The sequence below is a fragment of the Monomorium pharaonis genome, chromosome 2 (assembly GCF_013373865.1).
Source record: "Monomorium pharaonis isolate MP-MQ-018 chromosome 2, ASM1337386v2, whole genome shotgun sequence".
Lineage (NCBI taxonomy): Eukaryota > Metazoa > Arthropoda > Insecta > Hymenoptera > Formicidae > Monomorium > Monomorium pharaonis.
The window spans coordinates 32,692,903-32,720,078 of NC_050468.1; the positions used below are offsets into that span (position 1 = coordinate 32,692,903).

The following is a 27,176-nucleotide window of genomic DNA, read 5'->3' on the forward strand; positions in this document are numbered from 1 at the left end:
AAAACATCAAAACTCGATCAATGCTCCCTTCCATTTGTATTGAACGTTATAAACATTAATTATCACATATTAAAATGCGTGATGATTATTACATAAATTATATTACATAAGTTGCGTGCGTACGCAATTTACAAAAATACAATTTAAAATGACATCACGCGGCTTTTTATACCACAACAAATAATACATATATCAAGACGAAGTTCAGTGGCCTGATGCCAGCCTCTGTTTCGCGCCATACTCAGTGGGCAAAAAAAGGGAGCGACTGCGAGGCAGGGCGCGCCTGAACTCCCATCAATTCAGTGAATTCAGTCGCGCTCCAACAGTTCGCGTTACTCGTTGCGCACCGTAGTGTCCGTCCGTCTCTCTCGCGTGGAACGCGATTCATCGTGACAAGAGAGGGAGCGAGAAAGAGAGAGAGAGAGAGAGAGAGACTCTCCGAAGATCCTCCGTGACGACGTGACATCGCTCGCGGATTCCCAGGTAATCGGAGATCCGCGCGTCACGGAAACACACACGTGGCGGTGTTTCCTCGCTACGATCTAGCGCGTTCTGCGTTCGTGCCACTTCGCGTATATACCTCCTGAACGTATCGATCCCCGGTTGTTAGTAGGACCGTTTTCGCGCGCAATCTTTCCCACGGACGCGCACGGAAGGGGGGGTGCGAAAGGGAGAGCCGGCCGCACGTCACGTCACATCGAGGTTGGGGCCCTATGGCTCGAGAGTTCGTCTACGCCGTGACCCGCCGGCTCGATGAAAGCCTTTTACCACCTATTACCGCGACGTCAGCAGGCTCATTGTGCTCAATCGTTACTGCCCGTGGCGACGCGGAGGAATTCCTCGGACGTACCGCAGCGGCGTCTTTTCTCCTCATCAGCCGGCATTAGAACCGATTAGGATCGTCCCCCTTCGGAGGAGTGTCTCTCTCGGTAATTGGAAGAGAAGAATTTGGCTAATAAAAATACTTTTGCTTCACGCGACGTTAACGCGGTGTAAAGGCGAGATTCTACAATTCCCAGTGAGAAATAGTACAACGAATTGATGTCGAATTCGTTATCATTTCTCGCTGGGTTGCGTAAACGTAGTTGTAAACACGAGGTTCCAAGAAATCAACCAATCACAGTCGATTATTCTTCGATCGCTAAAGAAACGATTATTTGTGATTGGTCAGTTTTTTTTACAATTTTTTACGTTGTACAACTGCGTTTACGCAATTGTAGAATGGGCTTAACTGTAACGAACGTAACATAGTGGCCAACTTGTAAGTTGAAAAACCAATTGACGATCGAAAGGTCAGGGCAACAGTTAGCGCTTTCGTAACGCGGAAATAATCGCGGGGAATTTATAGATGAAAGAAAAAGTGATTTTCCTCGGCGCGACTGGCGATAAATCAAGCTGTCGCTTCGACGTGACGTGATGTTTACGCTTGACATTGGCACATCCGGTTTTTTTATTGCGAATCGACGCTCGCGAAGAGTTCGAGCTGTCACGGTGCGCACCTCGTGCGTTCTCTCGCCTCCTCGCACCGACGAGCAAAATTAGAAAGACAACGCACTGCCAAACTAAAGCGAGCGCCGAATATCGTAAGGAAGGTGCGACTTATCAATGTGTTTTGTCCGTAAACACCGTGACGAAGGTGCCGCACGTCGGACATGTGAATTTACAATTATAGCCGTTTCCATATTTACCCGCGTGACGTAACGAAGGACAAGCCACTGTACGATACGATTTATCAGATCGCTTTAACATAAATTGCTAATATGCGAGGCTTTACAACGCTAAGATGTGAGATAATTTATTTTGAAGGAAAGAGACTTAAAAAATATTTCGCGAGCAAAACCGTCGAATAGCGCGAAAGTCGTCAAACGTAATCAAATTTTGTAATCAAATTTTGCGTTATATGAATTGCAATATAATTTTTATATATAATTTTTAAGAGTACAAATTATTTTTTTTATGGTAAAAGTATCCCACCATAAAAGTTACATGTAACGTGTCTGTTAATTGTAATTTTACATTCAACAATGTAATTGTAACACGTGTGTTATATTACAATTATATTATTGAGTGAGAAATTACAACTAACAAGCACGTTACATGTAACTTTGTGTTTGCTGGGATATATCTTGATTTTTTTAAGAAGGCACTGTTTTACGAGTGAAGTGAACAGCAACAAAATTTAATATTTACATTTTTGTAAAATATGAGATTGCAAATTTATCGTCGAGCTTCTCAGCGCGCGAGTTGCATGCGTCGTTCGATCCTCGCATTTTCCTCCGTAATTTCGTTGATAATCGTTATCACGCGAGCAACACGTACGATTGATGACGTAACACCTTCCTGCAATTGTACGCTCGCTCCGTAAATTACATAAGCTCGCGATTAATTACCTGCTTTTCACGTCGTGAGAGCGGGAGCTTAAAAAGGGCTTTCGTAGCGTCGTGACGTTAACTCTCTGACGAAAATTTAAAAATTTATTGCGAGATCGTGCAAAATTATCTGGCGACTTCTTTTCTTACCTGATTGAGATAATCAGCTTTCGCTACAAAAAATATCCCGCAATGTAGACAGCTGTGTGAACGAGTGTCATAACGTGTCATCGAATCAGCGAGTTGTGATTAATTTTATCAACCGTCCGTAGATACGTAATCGAAGTGAATCACACATTCGCAAGTCGAATAATGTTTGTGAGTGCGAAATCTCTACCCGGAAGCGTCCTGTTAAGACAATTCGAAATAAAGTGCTCTCTCTCTCATTGATAGTAGGAATACCAGACGCAGGGAACGGCAAGGGCTAGTTAGAAACATCCGATAATTGAAGAATCTGGAAATATTATTTTACCTTCGATTGTAAGAAGTTTGAAACAATATACGTTTGAGTTTAATTTTCGCAGTTTACAATTACGCGTTTTTTCCCCTCTTCTTAAATTAAATGTAATAAAATTTAATCAATTTACATTTTAATTGTATTATAAAAAATTAGGGGCAAAATAAAAATAGGGAAAGTGAATATTGAATAATACTTTGGATAAACAGTTGCTTTAATTTATAATAACGCATTGATTAAACTTTGCAAGATATAATCTAGTGTTGCAAATATAATATTTTAATAATTACTTGTATGTTACATGAATAATTATCTCTTTTCTAGTGGCCAGTCACTGAATGATATTTCTTATTCTTACCGTGTTTACACGGTTGTAATTAAAGACGGGTTCATATCCCGGTGTCACATGTCAGTGCTGAGTAGACAATTCGCTTGGTTTCATGTTGTTCTTATCTTGTATAAATGTATACGATGCGCGATTGTCAAACAAAAGATTAAAATTCAAATAAATATAGAAATCCAGTGTCGAAAGCGCAGTGTCACTGAGCAAGAAAGAACCCTGAATAGAGAGATGACTTAAGAATATCGCATTCGTGACGCGGGTCGATGAACGTTTCTAATCTGAGTAATTTATCGCATTTTTTTTGAATCGTCAATATTACACAATGCAAACAAGTAATTGTAAACATCCGTTTCGTTCTTGTGATTTAAATTAAAAATTTTTTTAACATTAAATAATTTTTTTTACAATTTACGTCACGCGCACGTGAACAAACTGTAATAGTGGAATGACGGTCCTAATTAGAATCAAATTTGTAAAATCAAATGTTTTAATTTTACAAATTTGACACACGTGTATTAATAATTTTGCAAGAAATTTATTTTACATCTAAGAAATAAAGCAAAAAATTATCCTTAAGAAGTTTTCTTTCTCTTTAATAATTTTTTGAAAAATTATACAGTAAATTATATTTACAATATTAAACGTACAATAACATATATATTAACGTACGTTATACATACAAAACGCATATTCAAATATGCCAACCTATAATTGGGTCTTATATACGTATATATAAACATCTTTAAATTTTTCAAAAATTAGGATTAATTAAATATATAACTTTTTTCTTTGAAATGATAATATCTATTAATAGTTATATTGATATTAATGGTTTTTCAAATATTTGATTGTTAAAATTACATGATTTAACAAAAATTATTTCCAATGCTTTATAATCTTAAATGATTTATATTTAGAGAATTGTTTATAATTCTTTTTATAGATGAACGATAAGTTTGAGAATTTAACAATCCGATCCACAGTCGAGTATTTCAGATTATTTTATATATATATATATATAATTTTCGATACATTATTTTCTCTACAATAATTAACAAGTACGGTGACACACAGTTTCAAGTATATTCGCTGCAGTTCGTTATTAACGTATTCCTTCAGAATTTCTCGACTTATAACTAATTAGATAAATTCATTAGTAAATGCATTTGCAGTTTCTTAAAATCTACAATCGATTCTCACGTATATCCTGTAGAATCATCACATGCACATATATTATATGCATTGCGCAAATTCGAGCAATTCTATTGTTTTGACGGATTAAACATGGGATTGGCACGTTATAATAGATGTCAATACGGAAACTTCCGATTCTATAGGAATTTTACGAAATTATTGAAAAATCAAAACGTTGATCAATCTTATTATTGTGAAAGAATATGGAGAGTAAGAATATATATATGTTTTTATATGAAAATTTTATTATTGGGGAAACATTTTTTAATTATTGTTGTTTTTTATTATTTTTTATTTTTTTTTTTTTCAAACATGATTCCAGACAAATATTTTCAATTTAACTTTATTAGCTTTGGGACTTTGATTCTCATGGATCAATTCGTCCTCTTGAGTAAAGCACTGAAACATCTTACGTAACTTAATTACATGGATTCCATACATTTATTTATCTTTTATTAATAAAAAAACCATCAATAAATTTCTTAAGTTGCAAATTTATTTTTTGCATGATTCATCAGCAATACGATTAATAAATAAACGAGAAATAAAAACACATTTAAAAAAAATTAATTTATTAGATGTAAACAAAAACGAATAAATTAATTTTCGAAAATGTTTTTCTACAAACACAATTCTCGTCAAAGAGAATGTATATTTGTCTTTACAATTATTTTACTACGCAATTGTACTCGTAAATATTTTTTTTTCCTCGGTATAATCAATTCTATATGTTCGAATTCGCGGCTACTTTAGTTTACAGTTCGCACTGTCACCCTCTCCCTCGGTCTAACACGTGGTCACGCGACACAATATTGCGCAAGTCCGAACGGCTCTCCCATATCGCGATTTAAATATAGAAACCGCGGGCCGGTGTGTACGTGCCGCGAGCGTAACGGCAGATGCCGCGTGTCTTTCAGAGATCCTCGTGACCGAGAGGACCATATCCAGGTGGACGTAGGGAACGCCGAGGGAGCGCGCGTCAACGCGTAGGTGGCGAAGGTGAAGGAACGTCATCGCGTCGTCGCCGTTCATTGCAGACTTTGAAACCCGCGGGACGACATGACGCAACGCGGCCGGCAGCCGTGAATCGATTGAACACCGAAAAGCGGGAAGAAGCGAGAGCCGGCCTCAGTTGCGGTCGAAGTCGACCGGCGATCGATGAGAATCCGCGCTTGGCAACGCTGAAGGATCCGAACGTGTGTGAAAATCCCACTTCTTTTCCACCTTTCTTCATTTTCGACGGCATCCCGCGTCCCATTCACGCGCCGATAACACACGGCGAAAATGGCTCTCTTCCGGAAGTTCAACGGTAAGTACTTACTGGCCGATTAATGGATCGCTAACTGCACGATTTGTGAATCGACCCACTGCCTTACTTTCTGCGTCTCGCCTCACTATTTCTAGTTTCACCGACTTTTACTGCTGCTCTTTAAATATGCACTAATCTATTATTTTCTGCCAGTAAAAATTAAATTTCTTTTGAAATTGACGTAATGTTTTCGTAGATGTCATGTGCGGTGCTGTAAATGTAAATGTACCTTCGAATATTAAAGTCGTAATCCTACTTTCGTATTTAGATTAGAGATTATTTTTGCCTTGACATTCTTGTCTAAAATATCAGGGAACATGTGTCTGATATCTATAATATTCAGAATATATGTATATATCTCTGAACTGTACCGGTTTCAATTTTTCGCTGATAAATGTCGATAGATCACCTGTGCTCAATGTCTTCGTCGATATATTGGCTGGTATCCCTCGGACTTCGGTAAACAAATTCCAAAGCCGCATATACGTTTTTGCCCAGTTAAATATAGAATATGAATAATGAGCATAAATGACTTGGTCGTATATCAAAATTGCAGTGACACGTAGGAACTTCAACTTTTCATTATTTTCTTGTAATACAAGCGTGCTCTTCCTCGTGCAAATGTTTTAGGACAAAGGTTGTTTCTGAAGAGAGGAAAAATCGTCCTTTCCTCATTATTCCTTGGAGAAAGTTGAACGAATTAATTTTCATAAATATCGCATACAAACAATATACAGATCTGCACTATTCTGTTGGTTACAAAATTTCGGAAGCGATAAGCATCATTGAAAATGATAAGCATTACATAATCGCCAGTGTCGGCATTCGACACATTCGTGCAAAAATCTTAGGGAGTGATAATCAGCGTACGCAATATCGAACGATACACACGACTCGGCGGCGTGTCGTTTCGATCCAAAACGGAAATTCAAATTAGCAAACATTGAGCATCGCATTATGCGAATGCGCTCACGTCACACATAATACATTGGTGTTTTTCCGACAGCGTGCTTCATCCAAGCGCTTCTGTCTCTTCAATTTCGTACAAAGTATCCGTAACTCGAGCTGCTAGTTTCAGTTCGCCTTGGTTTCACTTCGCAGAAATAGACATATGGAATGGGCTCGTTCACGGTCATCCCACGCTGGCATCATTTTCCGTTCTTAAAAAAAAAATTTATGTAATACGAATCACAACATTTATAGTACGCACGATTTATCAAAGTCGATTGATATATACAGAGTGCGCCAGAAACACAGATCTAAATTTTTTATCTTAATAGTGATTTCTTTTCTAAAAAATTGTCTACTTAATGAATTTGTAAAGAGTCAATTATTTATTTGGAGATACTTTTATAAAAAGTTATCATTTATGATTTTTAACATTTAAATTAAAATACCTGTGAATTAAATTTGTTTTTACTGTAGCAACAGAGTAATTTTACGATCGCTTTTTTTTTACATTAAATATTTTAACAATGTAAGCTTTAATTATTAATAAACATTTTTATTTATAAAAAATAAAATTTCTAACTGCAAACTTATCATTGTTTTAATTAAATCAAGAATATTACTTTTATAATCTTATTTTTCATTGAAATAAGATAATTGTAAATTGTATCTTATGATAATAAAAGAATCTTTAATTAATTTTACAATTAAATATTATCACGATTTTTATCTGAAGTTAGAAGATTTTAACTTTTTGTTAGAATACTTTGAAAAGTTGATTTAATAGATTTTTTTATTAATAAAACAATTGTCACAATAGATTTTGAACACCCTATATATTATAGCTGTACGAATAGTATATTAATGAGGTTGAATGACTTGCGTTTCGCATAAGAAATTACTTGGAACTATATCATAAATTTTGCCATCTGAACGTAAATATAATATTGTATATAAAATCTGTGCGTGAATGAATGAAACAGAAAGAAAGAAAAAAAATGTGTACGTGTGTCAGTGTTAATATTAGCATTAGTGTTATAAATATAATATTACGATTTATTTATTTATCATATACAGCAAAAAATTATGCAATTCAGTATTATGCAACTCTAAGTGCGGTGATGTAAAATAGTGCTTGCTTTGTCATTTTGCATAATGATATTGCATGTTTGCTTTTTTTATAAATACAACTTGATACAATTTAAATCATAGATTGCGAGTGTGTTTGTACATATCATTTTACAGTTCGTAACGATAAACAACAACGTCGGATTATTTTTGTCGATCATTAAATGTGCGTCGTTTTCTGACCTTTGAACATACGCGTACTTGTTCAAACATACGGAAAATGTACAATAGGAAACGATATGAAAAAATAGCAATATCGCAACAGTAATCGCATTGAATTATTCAAGGATCACGTAATACGACAAGAATTGATCATAAATAAAATAAAATTTTTAATTGCAAACTAATAATTGTTTTAATTAAATCAAAGATTGAAAGATAACATTTTTATAATCTTATTTATCATTGAAATAAAAAAGATAATTGTAAATTGTATCTTGTGGTAATAAAAGAATCTTTAATTAATTTTATAATTAAATATTATTTTTAATAATTTTTAAATAATTTTAATTTTTTAAATAATAATTAAAAAATTTAATTTATCTGCTACTTGTACGTGTGATTAGAAATTTGTGATAAATTATGCTTTTTTATTAAGCTTGATAATGGTTGGTCTGCAAATAATTTATTAATATTTATATGTCAGAAAGATATATTGTCATATCCAAAATACGAAAATGTCAAATCAACTTAGTTTACTCTTTCAATAACAGGCGTTGATTTAGAAACGAAAATATCGCATCGCATGATATGGAAAAGATGAAAAAATGTCTATGTAATAATACTAGCCAGTCATTTGTGCGTTATCGATTTGATTCCCGCTCATCATGCTCTGCAATTATCAGCAATTCAATAAGACTAATACGTACTGTCGTGATTAATACGAGAAAGAAGTAAAACAGCTCGATCGAGCACGTAGTATGCCGTAACCTTCTAAAGTTTGTAATCTGCATTAATGCTTTTCCTTGAACGGGATTCTCTTGAAATATGGTCAGGGTTGTCTATGAGCTGCATCCTAAGCACATTTGGATAATTAATTGTGCAATTTGATACAGCATACTATCAATCATGTGTTTTGTGAGGTACTTTATGTTAAATTATGTGTTAATAAATTTGTAAACAATTTAAAAATAAAAATATAATAACATAGTAATAGTAAAATTATTAATATACAACATTAATTTATTTTATTTTATTTTATTTGGAGTTTCTGTTCTTTAATATCTACCATGATATATCGCAGGAAGGCAAACAATTGCAGATGCACTTTTTTTTATTGTATCATGTATTTAATAAAACACAAGATATATCGAAGATATATCATTCTTGATTTACGATTATTAGATATTATGTGCCGATTCAAAGGTCGTTCTGGACTTCACGTTGTAACGAGGCGGACAGAAATGTCTCGTGCATTACGATGATCGACTACTACATACTATGTATATATACGAATACTTTAATTAAAAAAATAGTATTAATAAATATTGCAAAAGATTGAATGACAACAGTAATAATTAAAATAATGCAGTAATAACTTACATTTTGAAAATGTCATAATTTATTTAAATTATATTAAAAGAAAATTTTTCTTTTTAAGTATAAATAATTGCTTATATCATACCACATAAATTGTTAATAAATTATTATTTATTATATGAGAAATATATCATATATTTAGCAAATTGATATAATAGCTTATCTTATATTACTTATTCTTTACAGCAACAGGTATTCATGTGTGTTACAGAGAAGATTCCTCGGAGAGGCATCCTGGGGGCGATGATGTTCCTGGCTTGCATGTTCTCCTACGTCATTCGTACCAATTTATCCATAACTATTGTCGCCATGGTAAACACTACAAGCAAAGACGGTGGCGTTGGGCCAGCGTGCGCTGCGGATATGAAAAGCAATAAAACCGTCGTACTCAAAGATGTAAGTTTGCGTGTTTATCAAATTTGCGGTTTGAATGTATCGTCACAATCCAACGCAATTATTAATAAAAATATTGCGAATATTACTTGTATATTATAAAATATAATACAAGCATTACGAGCATTGTTAGCAGATATGTATTTCTTTATGTAGAATTATAACTATAATGATTTATAATTAAAAATACTATAAATCTATTTTTTTTATATTTTAGTTTGGGGAGCGTTATGAATGGAATCAACATATTCAAGGGCTATTACTATCAGGGTACTTTTACGGTGTTCTACCAGCTAGCGTACCAGCTGGACTCTTAGCTGAGAAGTACGGAGGCTCTAAAGTAGTAGCGTAAGTATAATCGAAATAAATTGATTACTGTTAATCATCTGTTTATTTGTTTTTATTGTACTTATTTTTTTTATCTTTGTGACATAGATTCGCCACTTTAATACCCGCAGTATTAAATCTTTTGATGCCTTGGGCTGCTAGCGTCCATTATGGTTTTGTCTTCGCACTTCGTTTTGTAATGGGATTTTTCGGAGTAAGTCATTGAATCATTCTATACAATTTATATATCTTTTTTAAGTGTATTATGAGATTGTTTGAAATTATTGTTCAGTAACATAATGTAAATTACATAAAGTTTTAAGTCAATTGTACAAGATTTCAGTATAATATATTAATTTAGGGCGCTGTTTATCCCGCTCTCCACGCGATGATTGCCAGATGGGTGCCTCCTGGTGAGAAAGGCATGTTTGTGTGGACTATGCAAGGTTTGATTCTTTTATTCATTTCTCTAACTTTAGAAGCTTTTCTTTAAAAGAATTATGTGTATATTAACGTAACTCTGGTTTTTTTTTTTTAAGGTGGTCCATTTGGAACTGTAGTAACATTTGCTTTATGTGGTGCGGTAATCAGTGCTTACGGGTGGAACGCTGCATTTTACGTTACAAGCGGAATTATGTTAGTTTTTTATGCTTTGTGGGTATTTCTAATATATGATACACCGGATTTGCATCCTAATATCACGGAAAAGGAAAAAGCATATATAAAGGAGCAAATAGGTACTACTGTCTCGAAACAAAAGGTACAAAATATATTTTTTGTTAAATAAATTATTAATGAAAAACTAAAAGTACGGAATAATTTTAAATTTAAAATAAATTGATGTTTTATATCTTTTATATAGGTTCAGCTACCAGTAAAAGCGGTCGCTACATCTTTACCATTCCTAGTACTATTATGGGCTCACTTTGCAAACATGTGGGGTATTTATTTCATCTCTACAAACGGACCCAAGTATACGTTGGAAGTCCTTGGTTTCAATATGAAATCGGTATTGTTCTTTTCGTTTTTGTTTTACGAAGAATATTCTGATTACTATATCATTTTTATCTTGTTATTGTTACTAAAGACATTTCTAATATTTTGTAGGGTGGCGCAATAACTGGTTTACCTTACATAGCTAGACTCGGTGCTGGAGTGTTATTTGCAGCAGCGGGCGATTATGTACGAAGGAAGAATTTCTTAACCTTAAGCTTGATGAGGAAGATATTTATGCTGTTCTGTAAGTAATTTGTTTGCTCTATCGTTACGACTCTGTCGTAACTTCGGAATTGTGTCATTAAAATGTCTGTACATGGGAATTTGTTATCTAACTGATAAATACGACTGTTAACAGCTCACTTGGGACCTGCAGCTTGTCTGGTAGTAATGACATACGTGGGTTGTGATGCCACAACTGCGATAATAATGTTAATATTGGCGTTAGCCTTTAATGGAGCCGCCTGTCAGACCAGCTTACAGAATCATCAAGATCTGGCTCCGAATTATGCTGGTTCTTTATATGGAATTATGAATACATTTGGCAGTTTCCCCGGATTTATCATTCCACCCATTATTGGCGCTTTAACCAATGAAAGGGTACATTAAATTTCTTTTCTTTAAAATTATATTTAAAATATGAAGAAATTTTCTAATCTCTTAAAATTATTTGAAAATTATTTAAAATTTGAATTATTTGATAAAAGTATATATAGAATAATTTTATATACTCAATACACTCTTTCTATTTTTATGCCTATTTTATGTTTATTTTACTACTTTACATGTATAAGTGAGATATTTTTTATATTATTTTTTATTTATATATCTGTAAAATATATTTTTTTATTATTATTTTATACATTATATTGGTCTCTTTATTAACATATTATATTATATTTTATTATAGAACGGTGTAGAAGAATGGCGTATAATGTTTTGGATATCGGCAGTAGTGTTTATATCGGCAACGGTTCTCTTTTGGTTATTTGGATCTGCTGAAATTCAGCCGTGGAACGATACGACTCATAGTAAAGTGCCTACTGTTTCCGACGAGGAGAAGCAGATAAACGAAACGACAAGAGATGGGGCTGATACAGAAGCTGAGGAAAATGAACGGCTCTAATGAGTTAGAAAATGAAATAAAATAAAGAAAAAAATCCATGTCTGTACAAAAATTAATTAGTTCAATGTCGGGAAGAGAGTGCATCTGAAATTGCAAAAACCTCTATTAGAATGTCATACATTATACAGACTAATGTTTGTACAGCTTTTAATTGTTAATGCGTAGAAACGGTAATCATTAGATTATAAGTAACGGGAGAATGGAAATAATGTACAGAATATTCGACATAGAATATTAAATATTATAATACATTCGGAATATTCATGCTCCAGTTACAGATACACGTTGCTAGAATATCATGGTATCTTTTGTCTTGATCCGATTTTTAAACGCAAAGTTTTTTCACTTTCTTTTTTTACTATTACTATAATATAAGACTGTGGGATTTAAAACTTAGGTTTTATATACTTTTCATAACTTTCAAGCGCCTGTGTCGTCTCGAATGCTTAAGTATTTATACGTATCTGATATTACGCTATGGTCATTTGTATATTTGAAAGTGTCACGGTCGTGATCATCGAATATCCACGAGGGATTGTAGACGTGGTATTCAAACAATGTAATGTATCGAAATGTAAGAATACTCTGTAGTGCATTTTTTATTTCGTGCCAAAGTACACGTATGTTGCTCTCATTGAACACTCGACGAAATTGTCGATATATCTAATACTAGGTTGAGGAACCTTGGCACTGTCTTCGGACCAATAATTGGTCGAGGTTACTCGATATTATAAATACGTTACACTAGGTACATTAGATCAATATATATGTTTCTTGTTATACGTTAAATTCTTTGCAAGACGATTTCGTAACTGTGATAAATATTGGCAATTTAATTTACGCACAACAGTTTTATCACCGTTTAAATGGTCTCGATTTTTTGAGACTACGGGTCATGTACTGCTTCAAAGAACACATAAATACGAAATTCATTGAATATGCGAAATCGCTCTTTACGTAATAATTACTTGAACTCTATTGGTTATGTATAACAAGAAATCTTTATATATTCTTCCCGTCGTTTACGAGCGCTCAAATGTGTACAAATGTGTAGTTGTAGTAATAAAAGCAACTCATATTCTAGTTTTCATTTATAAAATGTGTTTATGAAAGAAAACAGAGAGAGAGAGAGGAGGGAGGGGGAAGGCAGGGGAGCGACAATGTCACGATAGAATTCCTTGTATCCAGAGAAAGACATTGCGCTCGTGAATAAGCGGAGAAGAAATGCATCACGTTTGTAGATCGTGAGAAGTGTTACTCGTACATTAGAAATTGTACGTTAAAAATTGTAAACGTTCAAAACCATAGGGAAATAAGAAATACTAAATGTGTTGTTCCTACATTTAAAAAACAATTATTTTTTAAATTGAACCATTTCGATGCGAATATTTATTGTGCTGTCAATTTAACGTTACTACGAATTAAGTTAAAATCTGTGTGAAGCAAGTATTTAGCAATAATATTTGTTGCGTAAGTCAATTGTAAAAAATGATATATAAAGATTGCAACTCGCGCTGTTTTAAAACAAGTAAATCCTAACGCACGTAACAAATGTGCATTATATTATTATTGATTGTTAAGTTGTATACAGAGATACATACTTTTTATTTATACATTATATAATACATCTTCTCAAAATCATTACGTTTTTTATGTTTTCTTCTTTATATGTTTTTATAATTAATAAATGACAGCATTTGTGAATTGTAATTTCACATAGTAAATTGTAGCAGATTTACACATGTAAGAAATAATAGAATATATTTTGTGCGATTTTATTTCATATGTAATAAAGAAAATCATGTATCTACAAGTGGTCAAATTTATTAATTATGTAAGCTTGCTTTTTTTTTAATCTACAGTGGCGTATCTTTGTTTAAACCTCGCATTGTATACTTATGTACGTAACATTTCTTACATTTAAAACTTTCTATTTCTTCTACTTATGCACTTCCTTTTCTACTTTTTAAGAAGATAAAATTTTAAATCTTAAATATATTCTATTAAATATATTCGACGTAAATCAATCTTATTGACATATATTTTAACATTTGTCATTTTAGTGTTTACTGTATTAATATGTAAAGTTGTTTAGGCTGTACAAACGACAATTTTTTATGCTCCTTAAACATCTAAAAATATTTTAATAATTATACTTTTGTAAGTTGTAATGATCAAACATTTACATTTTATCATGTCAATGTAAAACACGATATCATAGAATGATAACATTAATAAACTTTAATCTATTTTATATTATTTTATACTATTATATATTAAATCATTTTGTACATTAAAATTTTTTTAAAGGATTTTTTGAAATTTTGTGAAATTTGAATCGTTTTGGGGGGTTACAACTTCAATTAAATTGATTAAATGTCACATTAAATGGTTTTTTATTCTTTTTAGTATATATTTCAGCAACTTTAATCAGTTTAATCAGTCTTTATTTTTTAGAAAGAATACAAAATAATGCAATTTTATATTGTAGCATTGCATTATACATTTATATTTAATCATACGTAGTAACATGTATAGCAAAATTTAGAAAAATGAAGTAACTATATTTTTTATAAAAACAGGTATTCTTGTAAAAATTAAATGTCTTGGTTGAAAGATTAAAGAGTTCTTCGCTTAACTTTGAGGATAAACGTCCGTATTTCCATTGGTTTCAAGAGAACATTGATTACATTGTCTTTAATCTCTACGATTTGTCTTTCGCTTTCTCCTGCATCCTGCATAACATCATTTGTCTCTAGTTCCCATTTCATAGGTTTATTTTCACTTAATAGCTGATTAGCGCCTAATGTGGTCTCTTTGATTGATTCAATTGAAAACGTCGAGAACAGATTCTGTTGAAATAAAATAAAAGAATTGTATTAGTTTTTTTTTATTAAGCAACTTCTAATTAACTGTTAATGTAAAATTTTTGTTCGCACTAAAAATATTGCAAAAGATAATTGAAGATTTATTTATAATAATAAAAAATCACCTGAATATTAACTTCTACTGGTTGAGACATCTCCTGCGCTTCACCGACTTCAAAGAGATGCTCCAATCTCAACAGAATTGTGTCATCTTTCCACGGTTCCAAGGTAAGAATATGTACATTCGGCGGTAATGAATAACTAAGACCGGAAATCTACAATATCAATAATAATTAATAAAGATCACGCCTCGACAGTTACTTACAAAATAATTTATAACAGTATAACAAATTTTAATGAATTATTTTAAGTAAAAAATTCTAAATAATCTTTAAAATTAAAGTTTTTACGCGCTAATTATAAATTATGTTGTATTTTTTTTATCCAAATAGAGACATCGGTACTATACGTACAAAATTTTTTAATACAACACGTACATTTTTTATATTGCTCAAGTTAACGGAGGCACCTAAGACCCACGGGTGTAAAGCCAGTTTAAGGGCTAGTTCCTTCTCCTTCAATACGAATTTATCCACATCCTTCACTTTACCTCCAAAGAGATAATGCGTTCCTCTAACTACCAAGCCTTCACCAAAAGCGGTTTCATTCAATGCTTCGCCTACACCAAACGCATCGTCCTTTAAAAGTCTTCGGTGAACCTGGAAACAATTTTACTTATTACATGTAATATAATGTTTCATAGAGAGAGTACAATGTGTTCGCGTCTTTTTTATATCTCGCAAGCTAGATCAGATAAATCTAGTAATTACTTTATGAAAATACAAAGTTACATTTAAAAAATAAACTGTGTATAAACTTTAAATTTATTTTTATAGAATTTGTGTTTTGTACTTTGCTAAAGTAAGCTTAAATATAGCCTTACATTTAAAATAAATTTCAATTTTGTATATTAAAGATTTACAGCCTTGACTTAAATATCTTATTGTAAATTATTGAAATTTTAAATTATTTTATAAATTATTAAAAATTTAAATAATTATATGTATATGATTACCACGTACATAAAATTGTGTGTGTAAATGTCTTTTAATAATTTAAATTTTATTAGAGATAGGGAATAAAAATAATGCAAAAATTAATCAAACAACTTAAATACCATCAATTCAATAACACCGTCCTGCATACTGGTTCCACCTTGGGAACGATCGACAAGGACATTCAACTTTAATTGGTTCTTTTTATCTTTAAGTGCAATTTTACTGGTCACCGGATAATAATTTCCGGATATTGGTTCCTCCAACTTCAAGTCCCACGTTGGCCGATAATCTCTCACACGCTTTAACATTTCTCTTCCATTGCTATCTGTGTAAAATGTTTTGTCTGATTCCAGGTTGCTTGAATACCTTGTAACTATCTCTTTGCCAATCTTATCCCTAAAATAAAGCGATATAATTATTCATGAGACTTTGCAATTTTTATTTATTATTTTATAAAAAATTTGTATAGAAATGTTACGTATGAAACATAAATATATAATAAAAACTCTAAAATATTTTAAATTATTAAACTTAAATGCTAATATTATTGCACACACACACATTGTATATAAAAAAACAATACTATTATATTACAAAGAAGAAAGAAACTTTTAGTTAAATTTTAAAGATTTGTATTCTATTGAATTTTGCAATATTATTGTAAATTAATATTGCAATAATAACAGTTAATAGTACTTGACAGGTATTGGTCCAACAAGCCAATCGAATTCGATGTGCTCTTCTTCAGGATAAATTCGAACTACTTGACTAACCCATTCGTTTATTGTATGATGAAGTTCTTCCACAACAGGGCCTATTAAAAAGTGAATTTTACAAAATATATTTATATGTTAGTAAATAAAATTGGCTCAATTTTATTTTTCTATTCTAAAGACAAATACCTTTGTATATTTTATAAGATCCGGCATATGCAAAATTTCTGGCTGATGTTTCTTTAGGTCTGAAGATATACGCGCCGGATGATCTATTAACGAAGACTTCATTATTACCCTCTGCTCCTATGTAATAATGGAAGGATTGTACGACGTTCATGTTTTGTTTATTCCAGTTTATTGCTAAGTCACCATTGATGTTAACAGATATATTGTATAGCTAAAAATTATAAAATAGATTTAATTGTTTTCGAGATTACTTGATTAATACTTATTTTATTTTTGTAATAATAATTTCGGAACATTATAAAGAAAAATTGTTAGGCTGTCGTAATAAATAAATTATTTTTTATTATTTTTACGTGTGCGTCGAAAGTGGTCCCTTTCATATCATTTCTCTAGATAAAGTCACGGATTTTAACATTCTTGTACAGTTTTCGTCCTCCAATAGATGAGCTGAATCGTGACGAGCAACTTTTCAGCATGACTTTTTCAGTACATTTAATTATTTTAGCCACATTTCAGCACACACAGGCGCGTCATTTCGCGACACGCATATGACAACTATCACAGACATTACCCAACACTTACATACGCTTTGTCGCTTTCGCGATAAATCTAATAACCTTGACCTGTCAATTTGCAAGAACTCAAGACACTCAAGAGACCACACATCAACGCACAAATAACAAAAAATACAGTATACAACACGGGTATAATCTTGTTAGATAATATACTATTTATAGTTTTAATAATTTTTTTAATATAGTTATATTTATAATCATATTTTAGCTTCTAATGATATATTTACACGTGATATATTTATAGCTCTATTTACCTCATTGCTTATGAAATTGGGTGGTTCAGGTTGTTCAACTACATCTTCCTCTGTCTTTTTGGCAACGGCATAAGCCAATGTACCAAGAGAAGGAATGACTGAAGTACGGAAAACGACCTCATTTTTCGCGTTGCTCTTTCTTCCTGGAACTTTTTGAACTGCTTCGGGGACTGGTACTATCTGCACGTCTGGATATACTCCTGTTTAATCCCACAAAAGTATTATATATTGTAAAATTTTTTTCGTATAAAATTATTATAATTTAATATTAAATAATGCACGTAATTAAAATGTTCTATACATATTTTTGAACCTCATGATATAACAAATTTAATTAATGCAAGACAACATATTGCTAGTATTAGTATAATTCACATATAAATACATATAAATATATAACTATAATATAAAAACGCTTATAATTTTTTAAATCTAAACGTTTTTATTATTTTATATTCCAATATATTCTAGAACATATACATACCGTCAATCAGTGATCGAACAGTATAAGAATTTCCTTGAATGGGAACGCGGATGTGAGTAGAAACAGGTCTGCTTAAAGGATTGTATACTACAACCATAAACATATCATTTTTCTCGGAAAATGCACATGAACTGATGTTTAATTCCAAACACGTGAAGACCTTAAAGGACGCTGCTGTACTATTTGTCATTCCTGACCATTTTCTGTTTCACAAACATTAGCAAAAAAATTTCTTTTTAAATTTTATAAAATACTATAGTAGATTTGTACATTTGTATATGGAAGCATATAATTTGTCTACATTCATATTTCGATATAAAAAACTAATCAAATGGCTCAACAATTTACAACTTAAAATATGCAAACAATATTCTCAATACTCTTGCAAACAATAATAGGTTTAAATGTTAATGTACAGTATTTTTCACATAATATAATTGGATAAATAATAATACAATAATATAATATAACTGAAATTCAAGTGTTTGACTCCATTTTAAGTCATTTTTAATGAATCGCTTTTAACTTATGCTACGTCCAAGTAGTAACGATAATTAATCTATGTCAGTCAAATAGATAGAAATCCATAAGAAGTCAACCGTTATTGTTTGTAAGATAAATTGAAAGAGATTTCATTCAATAAAACCCGATGCGGGGTCAAAACGTTTGAATTTCGATTATATTTATGAAAAATACATCATTATTGTGAGCACTGTCTTGTTTGACTTATTTGGCTCTACATATATTACTAAAAATTAAAATCAAAATTAAGTTTCTTAAAGAGAAAATACGTTAAATTAAAATTAAGGTAAGTTTTAGAGAACTTACCCTATGGCTTTCGAAATTATTTCTTCGGCGTGTTCCATACTCTCGTACAATATACGAGAATAATCGTCTGCGACTAATTGTTTCTCTGTGCCAGTAACGGCATCGTGATGCTGCATTACTCCCATTGCTTCGCGGAAGTGTTCTAAGGGCTTGTCGTAATTCTTTAAGTTTGTCATTGCAACGAGTTGTTTGCTTGCCTAGAAACAATATTTATTATGCCTTGAAAATATGAATCGCAGTTAGATAGATTATAACTTAAGTGAATTAAGTTATTTTTTAACATCTTGTTATTTCTTTTTATCATTTACCTGTAGCAAGTTGTTTCCTTCGCGCTCAAAATATTTCACAGTTGGTCTCGACGAAAAGTAGCCAGTCCAGTAAGAATGAGGATCGCTCGCGTACGGGAAGAAATCATCGCTTTTGGCAGGCCATTGAAGCTTCAAGTCATTCAAGGCCTTCAAATAGCACGAAGGTGTCGAGTAAATTACATTTACTGCAGAACCATTGCGCTTATTTGTATATCTAAAAAAATTATAAAACAAATTTTAGTGTCAATTTATATTGATATTTATGAGACAACATTAACATTAATAAAAAAAGAGATTACGAAAAGAGATTTTTTGTATCTTCTCCCTCTCCCCCCCTCTCTCTCTCACTCTCTTTCTCTCTTATCTGTTACACAATTATTTTTTCAAATAAAAAATTTCTGCATTTTCTATGCATTTTAATATTATTTATAGTTATTTTTTATATTTAAATGATTATTATCTTTAATTATTATTAGCTTTAATTATTAACTCTCTTATAAATTATTATAAAATATTAAAAATTGAAATAATAATCGTAAAATATTATTATACTATATATTTTTAATTTCTTTAAACTTTTATATTTTCTAAAATTTATTATTTATTTATTATTTAATAAATCTAAATACTATTATTTAAAAAATGTTAATTTTTTCTTTTGCACAAAGATATCATTCTATTTTGTTTTTATTTGATACTCTTTCTTTTCAAACATTAAAGTTTAATTTTTATAAAAAATAAAATATTTTAATATTTTTTCATTTTTCTCATATCATGATATAATAAATGTGTTTAATTTAAATTCTAAATAAAAAACATATTCAATCCAAATAAAATTGAAATTCGATAAAAATGTCAAATAAATAAAAAATTTAGCAAAGAATTTCTTAAAGTTAGTGGTGACTTACCTGATCAACTTGTCTAAATTACCGAATACCATTTCAGAGTGTTGATAGTGAAAATCATCCCCCATGGTGAGAATAATGTGATTAGTTCTGTAGGCCCGTGCTTGACCCTTCGCATACGTCAAGAACAGCTCCACCTGCCAATCGCGCATAATTTTTACTTACCATGACACGAAGACGGCATTTCATCGTACGCGATGTCGTGAAAACCACTTTTGCCCTTCATCCCTTTCTGCCTACTAGCGATGTCGTCCTTTGCGAAGCAACAATATCGCTTTGCGAGCTCGTAAGCGTCGGACATATTTTTCGATAGAAGCGAGAATAATAAAATTTTATCTTTTGGCGTTAATACCTTATCAGCTTGTCCAGATTCATGAAGTACATTTCCGCGTGCTGATAAGTGAAATCTCCTCCCATCGTCAATATAATATGATTTGTGCGGTAATAATTATCTTGCGTAACCGCGTATCTCAGAAAATCATCGATCTGGTACAGAAATACGCGTAGATTATGATTCTCGGACAACACGAACACATATGTCCTAAACTATTCGAGCAGTTTGATCGTTAAGGAGATGTTCTAGTTTGACGAATCGAAGAAATCAATTTTTTTTACAATTTTTACCAGTTTTAACAATTTGTCAACCTTTACAGTCTTAAGAATCAGTGAAGCAATTTAATAAAATTTAAACAATTTGTTGTTATTTTCACGTTCACAAATCGAACAATGCGCGATTAAACTTTAAATACATTTATCTTTAAACTATGTTGTTTAACATTGTGTAGGGCTTTTCTCAAAAATTATTGGAACCGATTCACTTCTGTCTTAAAGCAAAATATTTGACAATGCTAGTTAGAACTAATATTTTTTAAATAAAAAGCTTCTCTTGCAGTTTGCAAAAGTAAAAAATTCAAAATTTTGTACTTTATATTTAGTTGATTGCCATTTTGTATAACATGCGATAAATAATTGCGATTATATAGATAGATGTTTCAAACAAATTTAAAAAATAGTTGCTATTAAAAAGGTTTTGAGAAAATTATGTTTTTCAGATACCCAAAAATACCATCTTTTGTAGGCAAAATTTTTCTTAATTATTTAAGTTTTAAGAAGACAATTTTCAAGTGATAGAGATTATCTATTAAATACTTATATTACTCTTGGGGTTTATATATATTATTTCTTAATAAAACTTTTATTATCTTGTTAATAATAATTAGAAATAAATTAATTGGCACAAAGCATTGCATAAGCCCTATTTGCAAATTAATACTTGAGACGACCTCGTTAGTTCATCGTTAGTTTATCGTTAGGGACCTCTATCGTTGATAACACCGCGGTATTATCATTTTACATACCCTTCTGTCAATGTTATAGTCTGGGCTATCGGGATCATCGACCATTGGCTCATCGGCGCATAAAACGTCGAAGCAAAATCCTGGTGGTGGACTGTAAGTGTTGTACATCGCGGTCGTAAACAAATTTGCTCGTTTGCCTATAAAAACAATATCATATATTGTATAATTTTATCCATAGTACAATATGTCTGTTTCGTCTACGGAAAAGCTAACTTTTAAATATATAATTTAGAATTTATTTTTTGTTTTTTAATGAAAACATTAAGACAAAAGCTATTATTTATTAAGTTTTTCAATTTTTGCGAAAGATTTTTATTGCGAGAAAGTACCAGAAAGAAAAAGAAATTATTTGAAAATTATTACAAATATATTATTACAAATATATATTATAAACGTACATATTGAATTTTTCTTTTTATTTTTATCTTTCTTCTAATTCATATCTTTAATTTCAGTTTATTCTTATTTTTCTTGTAAAATTATTAGTATAATTTTACCAAAGATACTTTTTTACCTAAACTTGGACTGCTCTTCCAAATGAATTCCATCGTTTGGTCCTTTAACCTTTTACTCTTATCTTGATAATCGATACGTCCAAATAGCATTCCATCAAATCCCATCTGCGCGAACAAAGAAGCTTGTTCTCTTGAGTGACCGAAAGGATCTATTTGCCATCCAATGCGTGGTCTGGCACAGCTTCCGAATGTATCGTTGAGTCGCCTGCAGATGGAAAGATCAGCAACATATAAATTATGGTTCTAAATAAAAACTACAAATATATTAAAAATAAATTTAAATTATATATTTTAATAACTACTTAAAATTTATATTAATGCACTATGTTTGATAATATATATAATTTTATAAAACTATATATATAAAAATATAGTTTTTTTATTTGGAGACTATATATATATATATATATATATATACATATTTAAATTACTCGTATATTGTATATACGTAGAAGGATCAGATATGTTTAGACAAGAATATGAATTAATCACAATCGCGATTTCAATTATTCTCGATTTCAAAGCTTTTCTTGTTGATGAACCTGTTAACCACATATATATACCTAAATCCCCATGTGAATTGATCCACTAATGAATGATAATGAGTACAAGCTTCATCGTTCATACTCCAAGCTCCTCCGATTATTTCCAATCGCCCTTCGTCGATTAGCATTTTGACGTCAGCTCGTACCTTTTCATCTTGTCGTAGCCACCATTTCCAGAAGAAAGCAGTTTCTACGTAAATAAATCTACAAAAATAATGGAATAAAAAATATATAATTTATATTATTATAATACTTTTAAGTAACATTAAATTAATTATTTAACAGTCTTTTAAAAGTGGAATTGACAAGATTATCTAATTATATTAGCGTTAAACTCTTAAAAAGCTTAAATGGTATTGTCTGTAAATTATATATCTACTTATCTGTGATAAGTTTAAGTACTTTGAACGTGTTATGCGAATTTTTATCGTACCAATTCTTATATCAGAAAGATGGTAAATTGAGATAAATTACCTTCTACTTGGGTCAGCTAACAACGCTTTAATGACACTGTCAATAATATACTGCACACCGGCCTTTTGAATTACGGAGCGACCTTAATAAAAAAAATATTTTATTACAAAATTATGGAAAAAGTAAAATATAGACATGAAAATCTAATAAAAAGTAAAAGTAATAAAAGAATTATAAAATAATAAAAATAGAAAAAAATTTTGAAAAATAAACAATTTTTTGTGAACAGAATCAACGTCACACAAAATTCAATAATATAATTCTACATAAGAATATAATTCTAGAGAATCTCTAAAAAATGTTTTAAGAGCTTCTAAGTACTTGCTTTATATTATACATATAAGCACACTATACTACACACACACACACACACACACACACACACACACACACACACACACACACACACACATGCACAAAACAGATACGCATATAATATATATTATTACATATTATTACAGATAAAGATTATTTTATTTTTGTCATTCATACTTTTATTATTAGTTTTATTATTTAATTTTTTACGTAAATGATAGTACTATTGTTTACTTACTTCCAAAGTAATACTGATCCACAGTCTTCAACCAGCCGACATCATCATGAGTATGTGGAACCATATGAATATTGAGTTTTTTTGGATCCACAGGATGACATGCCTAAATGTATTAAAGTATATACTAAATGTACTCCAGTCTTTTTTGGAATTATTTATCAAATTTTACGGTACAATATAAAATATATTTATGTACAATATAAAATAAATTAATTTATATTGGAAACGCAATTTTTATTATTGCGAAGTAGACATATTTATAAATTGGAAATTGACACAGATCTTTGAAAGCTTATTTGCAATTAGTATTGTAGTTTTAATTACTTTAATTAGTAATTAATTTGCGTACCTCATAGCCACATTTCTTGCTAGCTGTTGCGTCTGGCGTGGTTCGTGGTATTCGCGCTGCATCGCCAGGGGTGAAGAACTGCGCGAACGCTAGTGACAGCAGAAGAAGCAGAAATTCGTATCGCAACATAGCGAAGATCGTTGCTTCTTCCGACACGCAACGTATGTAACTAATGAGATAATTGAAGCTACTGCCCCGTTCTTATACCGTTGACGGACCTCGCGGCAGTACGATAACTTACTCTGCAACAGATAAAAGACGATATAGACTAATGGTGATCACAAATGCAATGGCGTAAGAGCAATAGCAAGAGCTATCACAAACGCGTAATACTGATAGGCGCTCTCTAAAACTAAATTTTAAAAATAACTCTATTATTAACATTGTATATGTTTTTTTTGTCAGATTGAATTGTTTTAAAACAAATATGAGTATATTTAGAAAAATTATGTTATATAATTTTATTGGTTGATTTGACATGTTTATATAAGTTAAGCTTTTATAAGTTAAATATAAATATATGTATAATCTAATTATAAGTATAATAATTTACTCTATGCAAATGTAATAAAATGTAAAATATGTAAACTATGTTTTACTTGTCATCTATGTAAACAATAAGTAATGAAACACAAATTTAGATTTTATCAGAAATAATAAAAATTATATTATATTTTTTTTAATTTTTTATATATTTGATATTTAGTGTTATCAATACTAAAGTCGAATATATTAACAATTTTATAACTTAAAATAGTTTTATTATAGATTTTGGGAATGCCTAAGAGAGACTGAAAACATTTTACATTTCTTATTTTTTCCGATTTTTGTTTACATAGCTTACCAGAAACATGGCAACACTTGTAGCTGTCAGGAAGATTGACGTAAACATGTTCTACATCATTATAACATTATTATAACAGTCAAATTATAATATTATAAGAATTAAAATTTTTAGGTTATTTTCAAATCCAACAATTTTTAATTTCTTAAATTAAAGTGGTCGATAACTTCTTTAAATATCTACTTTTTAAGCCGTTAAAAACATATATTGAAAAGTTTTTATGAGAAATTTCTCAATCTATATAAAGAAATACGAACTTAAAAATTTGCGACGATCTACATTAATATAACAATCTATATTAATTCTTCTTACCAAAATAATCGGCAAAAAAAAGCAAAAAAATTATTATCTTCTATTGCACTAAATACATGTTAAAATATGAAAATATATTTAAATAAAAATATAATATTTAATATTGAATTCTAAAACTTACTAAGTAGTTATAAAGCATGAACTAAACTGCTCGCGTATTATATTCGATCTGTTCTACCGCAGTTGTACACTTATCTCTTAACTATGTATCTCTTGAATGTTTCTTTCAAAGTATAAGGGAAGATATCCTCTCCTTGCCTGAACAGTTATGCGCAGACCCGCCGTTAGCGGGCATCAACTTAATACCAAATTTTTTAAATAATAATTTTATAAATTCTATTAATTATTACTTATAAATAATTTTTTAATTTTATAAGTTTTATCAATATATTTCGAAACTCTCGTTTTGTAGCTTGGTATTCTGACATGATTGGACTGTAGACATAAGGCGCCAAATTCAAACTCGCACACAGGTGCTTGAATGATTAGCGACGGTTCTGGTTATGTAGAACGTAAATATTTACAATTTATCCGACATCTGTGTATTATTATTACGATTAGATGCTCGAGAAAGAATACTTTTTAGAACAAATATATTTTATCAACATTTCTCCATGTTGGTTTGTCACTAAAAAGATTTTAAGACAGCAATGTTTGTAATTATTAGGCTAATGTAAATATTGATTTATTTAAGACATATAGAAAATTATTTTAACTTTTTTAATTTTTATATTTATATTACAAATACGTAAAAATTAAAAAAAAACAAACAAAAAGATTAAAAATAAACTAATAAACGTGTGTATATTAAATTTCCACGCGCGATTTGAAATAGCAAATTATCATAAAGATATCAAAATTGAAAAATTAATAGCTATCTCATTGGGTTTTATAAAATTAATAATTACATAAATAATTGTCATTGATTACATCAATAATATTGATATAGCAAGATAGTGATCAATATAATCTTTTTTCAAGTAATGAAAAACTTAATTTTAATTAAAAAATAAGAAATAGCTTATCTAAAATTAACGATATTAAGTTGATATCTTGTTTATATATATTTGAAAATGTAGTTATCGATACATTATTACCAGATGTATTATTACCAGACTTTATCACACTTAGACTTTATTGTTTAATCTTGAAAGTGTTGACATCAATTTTAAAATTAGTTATGTATAATAATAATACATTGATCTGTAAAAAAGATACTTCCAGTTCAGAAAAAAAATTATAAATGATAAGCTTATGAAACTCTTATTGCAAAAACATTTTTTTTAAGACATGAAAACTTTTTAAATAAATAATTATATATATTTGTATATGTAATATGCTTTTGTCTGATAAATACAAATCTAATATCTAAATTTGGCTTTCATTATAATTTTGAGAAAAATGACATTAAAAAAGCAAGAAATAATTTTCATAACATTAACTGCATTTTTTTCTAAAATTAACGCAAAACATCAAAATTCTCTCAAAATGTATTTTGGTTTCAATATAATTTTCGGGGCATAGCAATTGAAAAATAAATCTTTTCCTGTGTAATACATAAAGTCCGTAAAAAAATAATTTAAAATTTTGCGCTGTTTTTAACTCTTTTGATGACATTTTTATCAAAATTGTGACAAAATAATCAGATTTGCACAAAAAAGATACATAGAAAATAACTATTTCATACTTATAATGCAAAAATCAGTCAAATATTGTCAAATATACATATACATATTGATATATATATATATATTACTTAGAAAAAAAATTTTTTTTTCCGTAAAGCAAACAAAATTGATTTTTATTTCACATTCCTAATAAGATTGTATAGCTTTTAATTACATTTTAAATAATAATTTATTAATGTGAGAAACTTTATACACGTTTGGCTACTTAACATTTTAAATAGCGATACA

The 27,176-nt window shown here is 30.3% G+C and overlaps 2 protein-coding genes across 5 annotated transcripts; one reads left to right on the top strand and one right to left on the bottom strand.

Annotated features, from left to right (window-relative positions):
* Positions 1–311: 311 nt before the first annotated feature.
* On the top strand, positions 312–13,942 carry LOC105837314 (sialin). 3 transcript variants are annotated; one of them, XM_012681977.3, is made up of 11 exons: positions 312–483; positions 5,281–5,672; positions 9,474–9,683; positions 9,898–10,028; positions 10,116–10,221; positions 10,369–10,453; positions 10,547–10,767; positions 10,870–11,016; positions 11,115–11,247; positions 11,362–11,603; positions 11,914–12,129. In XM_012681977.3, the coding sequence occupies exons 3-11, from the start codon at positions 9,486–9,488 to the stop codon at positions 12,127–12,129; spliced, it is 1,479 nt and encodes a 492-aa protein (XP_012537431.1). In that variant the 5' UTR covers positions 312–483; positions 5,281–5,672; positions 9,474–9,485. The 3 variants fall into 3 exon arrangements, with proteins under 3 accessions (XP_012537431.1, XP_012537428.1, XP_012537429.1); XM_012681974.3 differs by having other exon boundaries at positions 313–483; positions 9,499–9,683; positions 11,914–13,942; XM_012681975.3 differs by lacking the exon at positions 312–483 and adding an exon at positions 562–929 and having other exon boundaries at positions 9,499–9,683.
* Positions 13,943–14,152: 210 nt separating this feature from the next.
* On the bottom strand, positions 14,153–24,316 carry LOC105837315 (lysosomal alpha-mannosidase). Of its 2 annotated transcripts, none has more exons than XM_012681979.3 (17): positions 24,105–24,316; positions 23,756–23,858; positions 23,203–23,284; positions 22,747–22,932; positions 22,183–22,388; positions 21,669–21,805; positions 20,314–20,447; positions 19,406–19,619; positions 19,098–19,294; positions 18,270–18,472; positions 17,786–17,985; positions 16,957–17,167; positions 16,751–16,868; positions 16,174–16,450; positions 15,494–15,715; positions 15,122–15,271; positions 14,153–14,981 (listed from the first exon to the last, which is right to left on the bottom strand). In XM_012681979.3, the coding sequence occupies exons 1-17, from the start codon at positions 24,231–24,233 to the stop codon at positions 14,748–14,750; spliced, it is 3,003 nt and encodes a 1,000-aa protein (XP_012537433.1). In that variant the 5' UTR covers positions 24,234–24,316; the 3' UTR covers positions 14,153–14,747. The 2 variants fall into 2 exon arrangements, with proteins under 2 accessions (XP_012537433.1, XP_012537432.1); XM_012681978.3 differs by lacking the exon at positions 20,314–20,447 and adding an exon at positions 20,663–20,796 and having other exon boundaries at positions 24,105–24,315.
* Between the last annotated feature and the right edge of the window lie 2,860 nt (positions 24,317–27,176).

Bases quoted from the DNA above. Each gene is read 5' to 3' on its own strand.
- LOC105837315 (XM_012681979.3), bottom strand. From the start codon at position 24,233: ATGTTGCGATACGAATTTCTGCTTCTTCTGCTGTCACTAGCGTTCGCG. The intron at 19,620-20,313 runs GTAAGTCACCAC...TAATTTTTTTAG, and splicing joins AATTTAGACAAGTTGATCAG to ATATACAAATAAGCGCAATG. The intron at 18,473-19,097 runs GTAAGTTCTCTA...TTTGTGAAACAG, and splicing joins ATAATTTCGAAAGCCATAGG to AAAATGGTCAGGAATGACAA.
- LOC105837314 (XM_012681974.3), top strand. From the start codon at position 5,648: ATGGCTCTCTTCCGGAAGTTCAACG. The intron at 11,017-11,114 runs GTATTGTTCTTT...AATATTTTGTAG, and splicing joins TTGGTTTCAATATGAAATCG to GGTGGCGCAATAACTGGTTT. The intron at 11,248-11,361 runs GTAAGTAATTTG...GACTGTTAACAG, and splicing joins GAAGATATTTATGCTGTTCT to CTCACTTGGGACCTGCAGCT.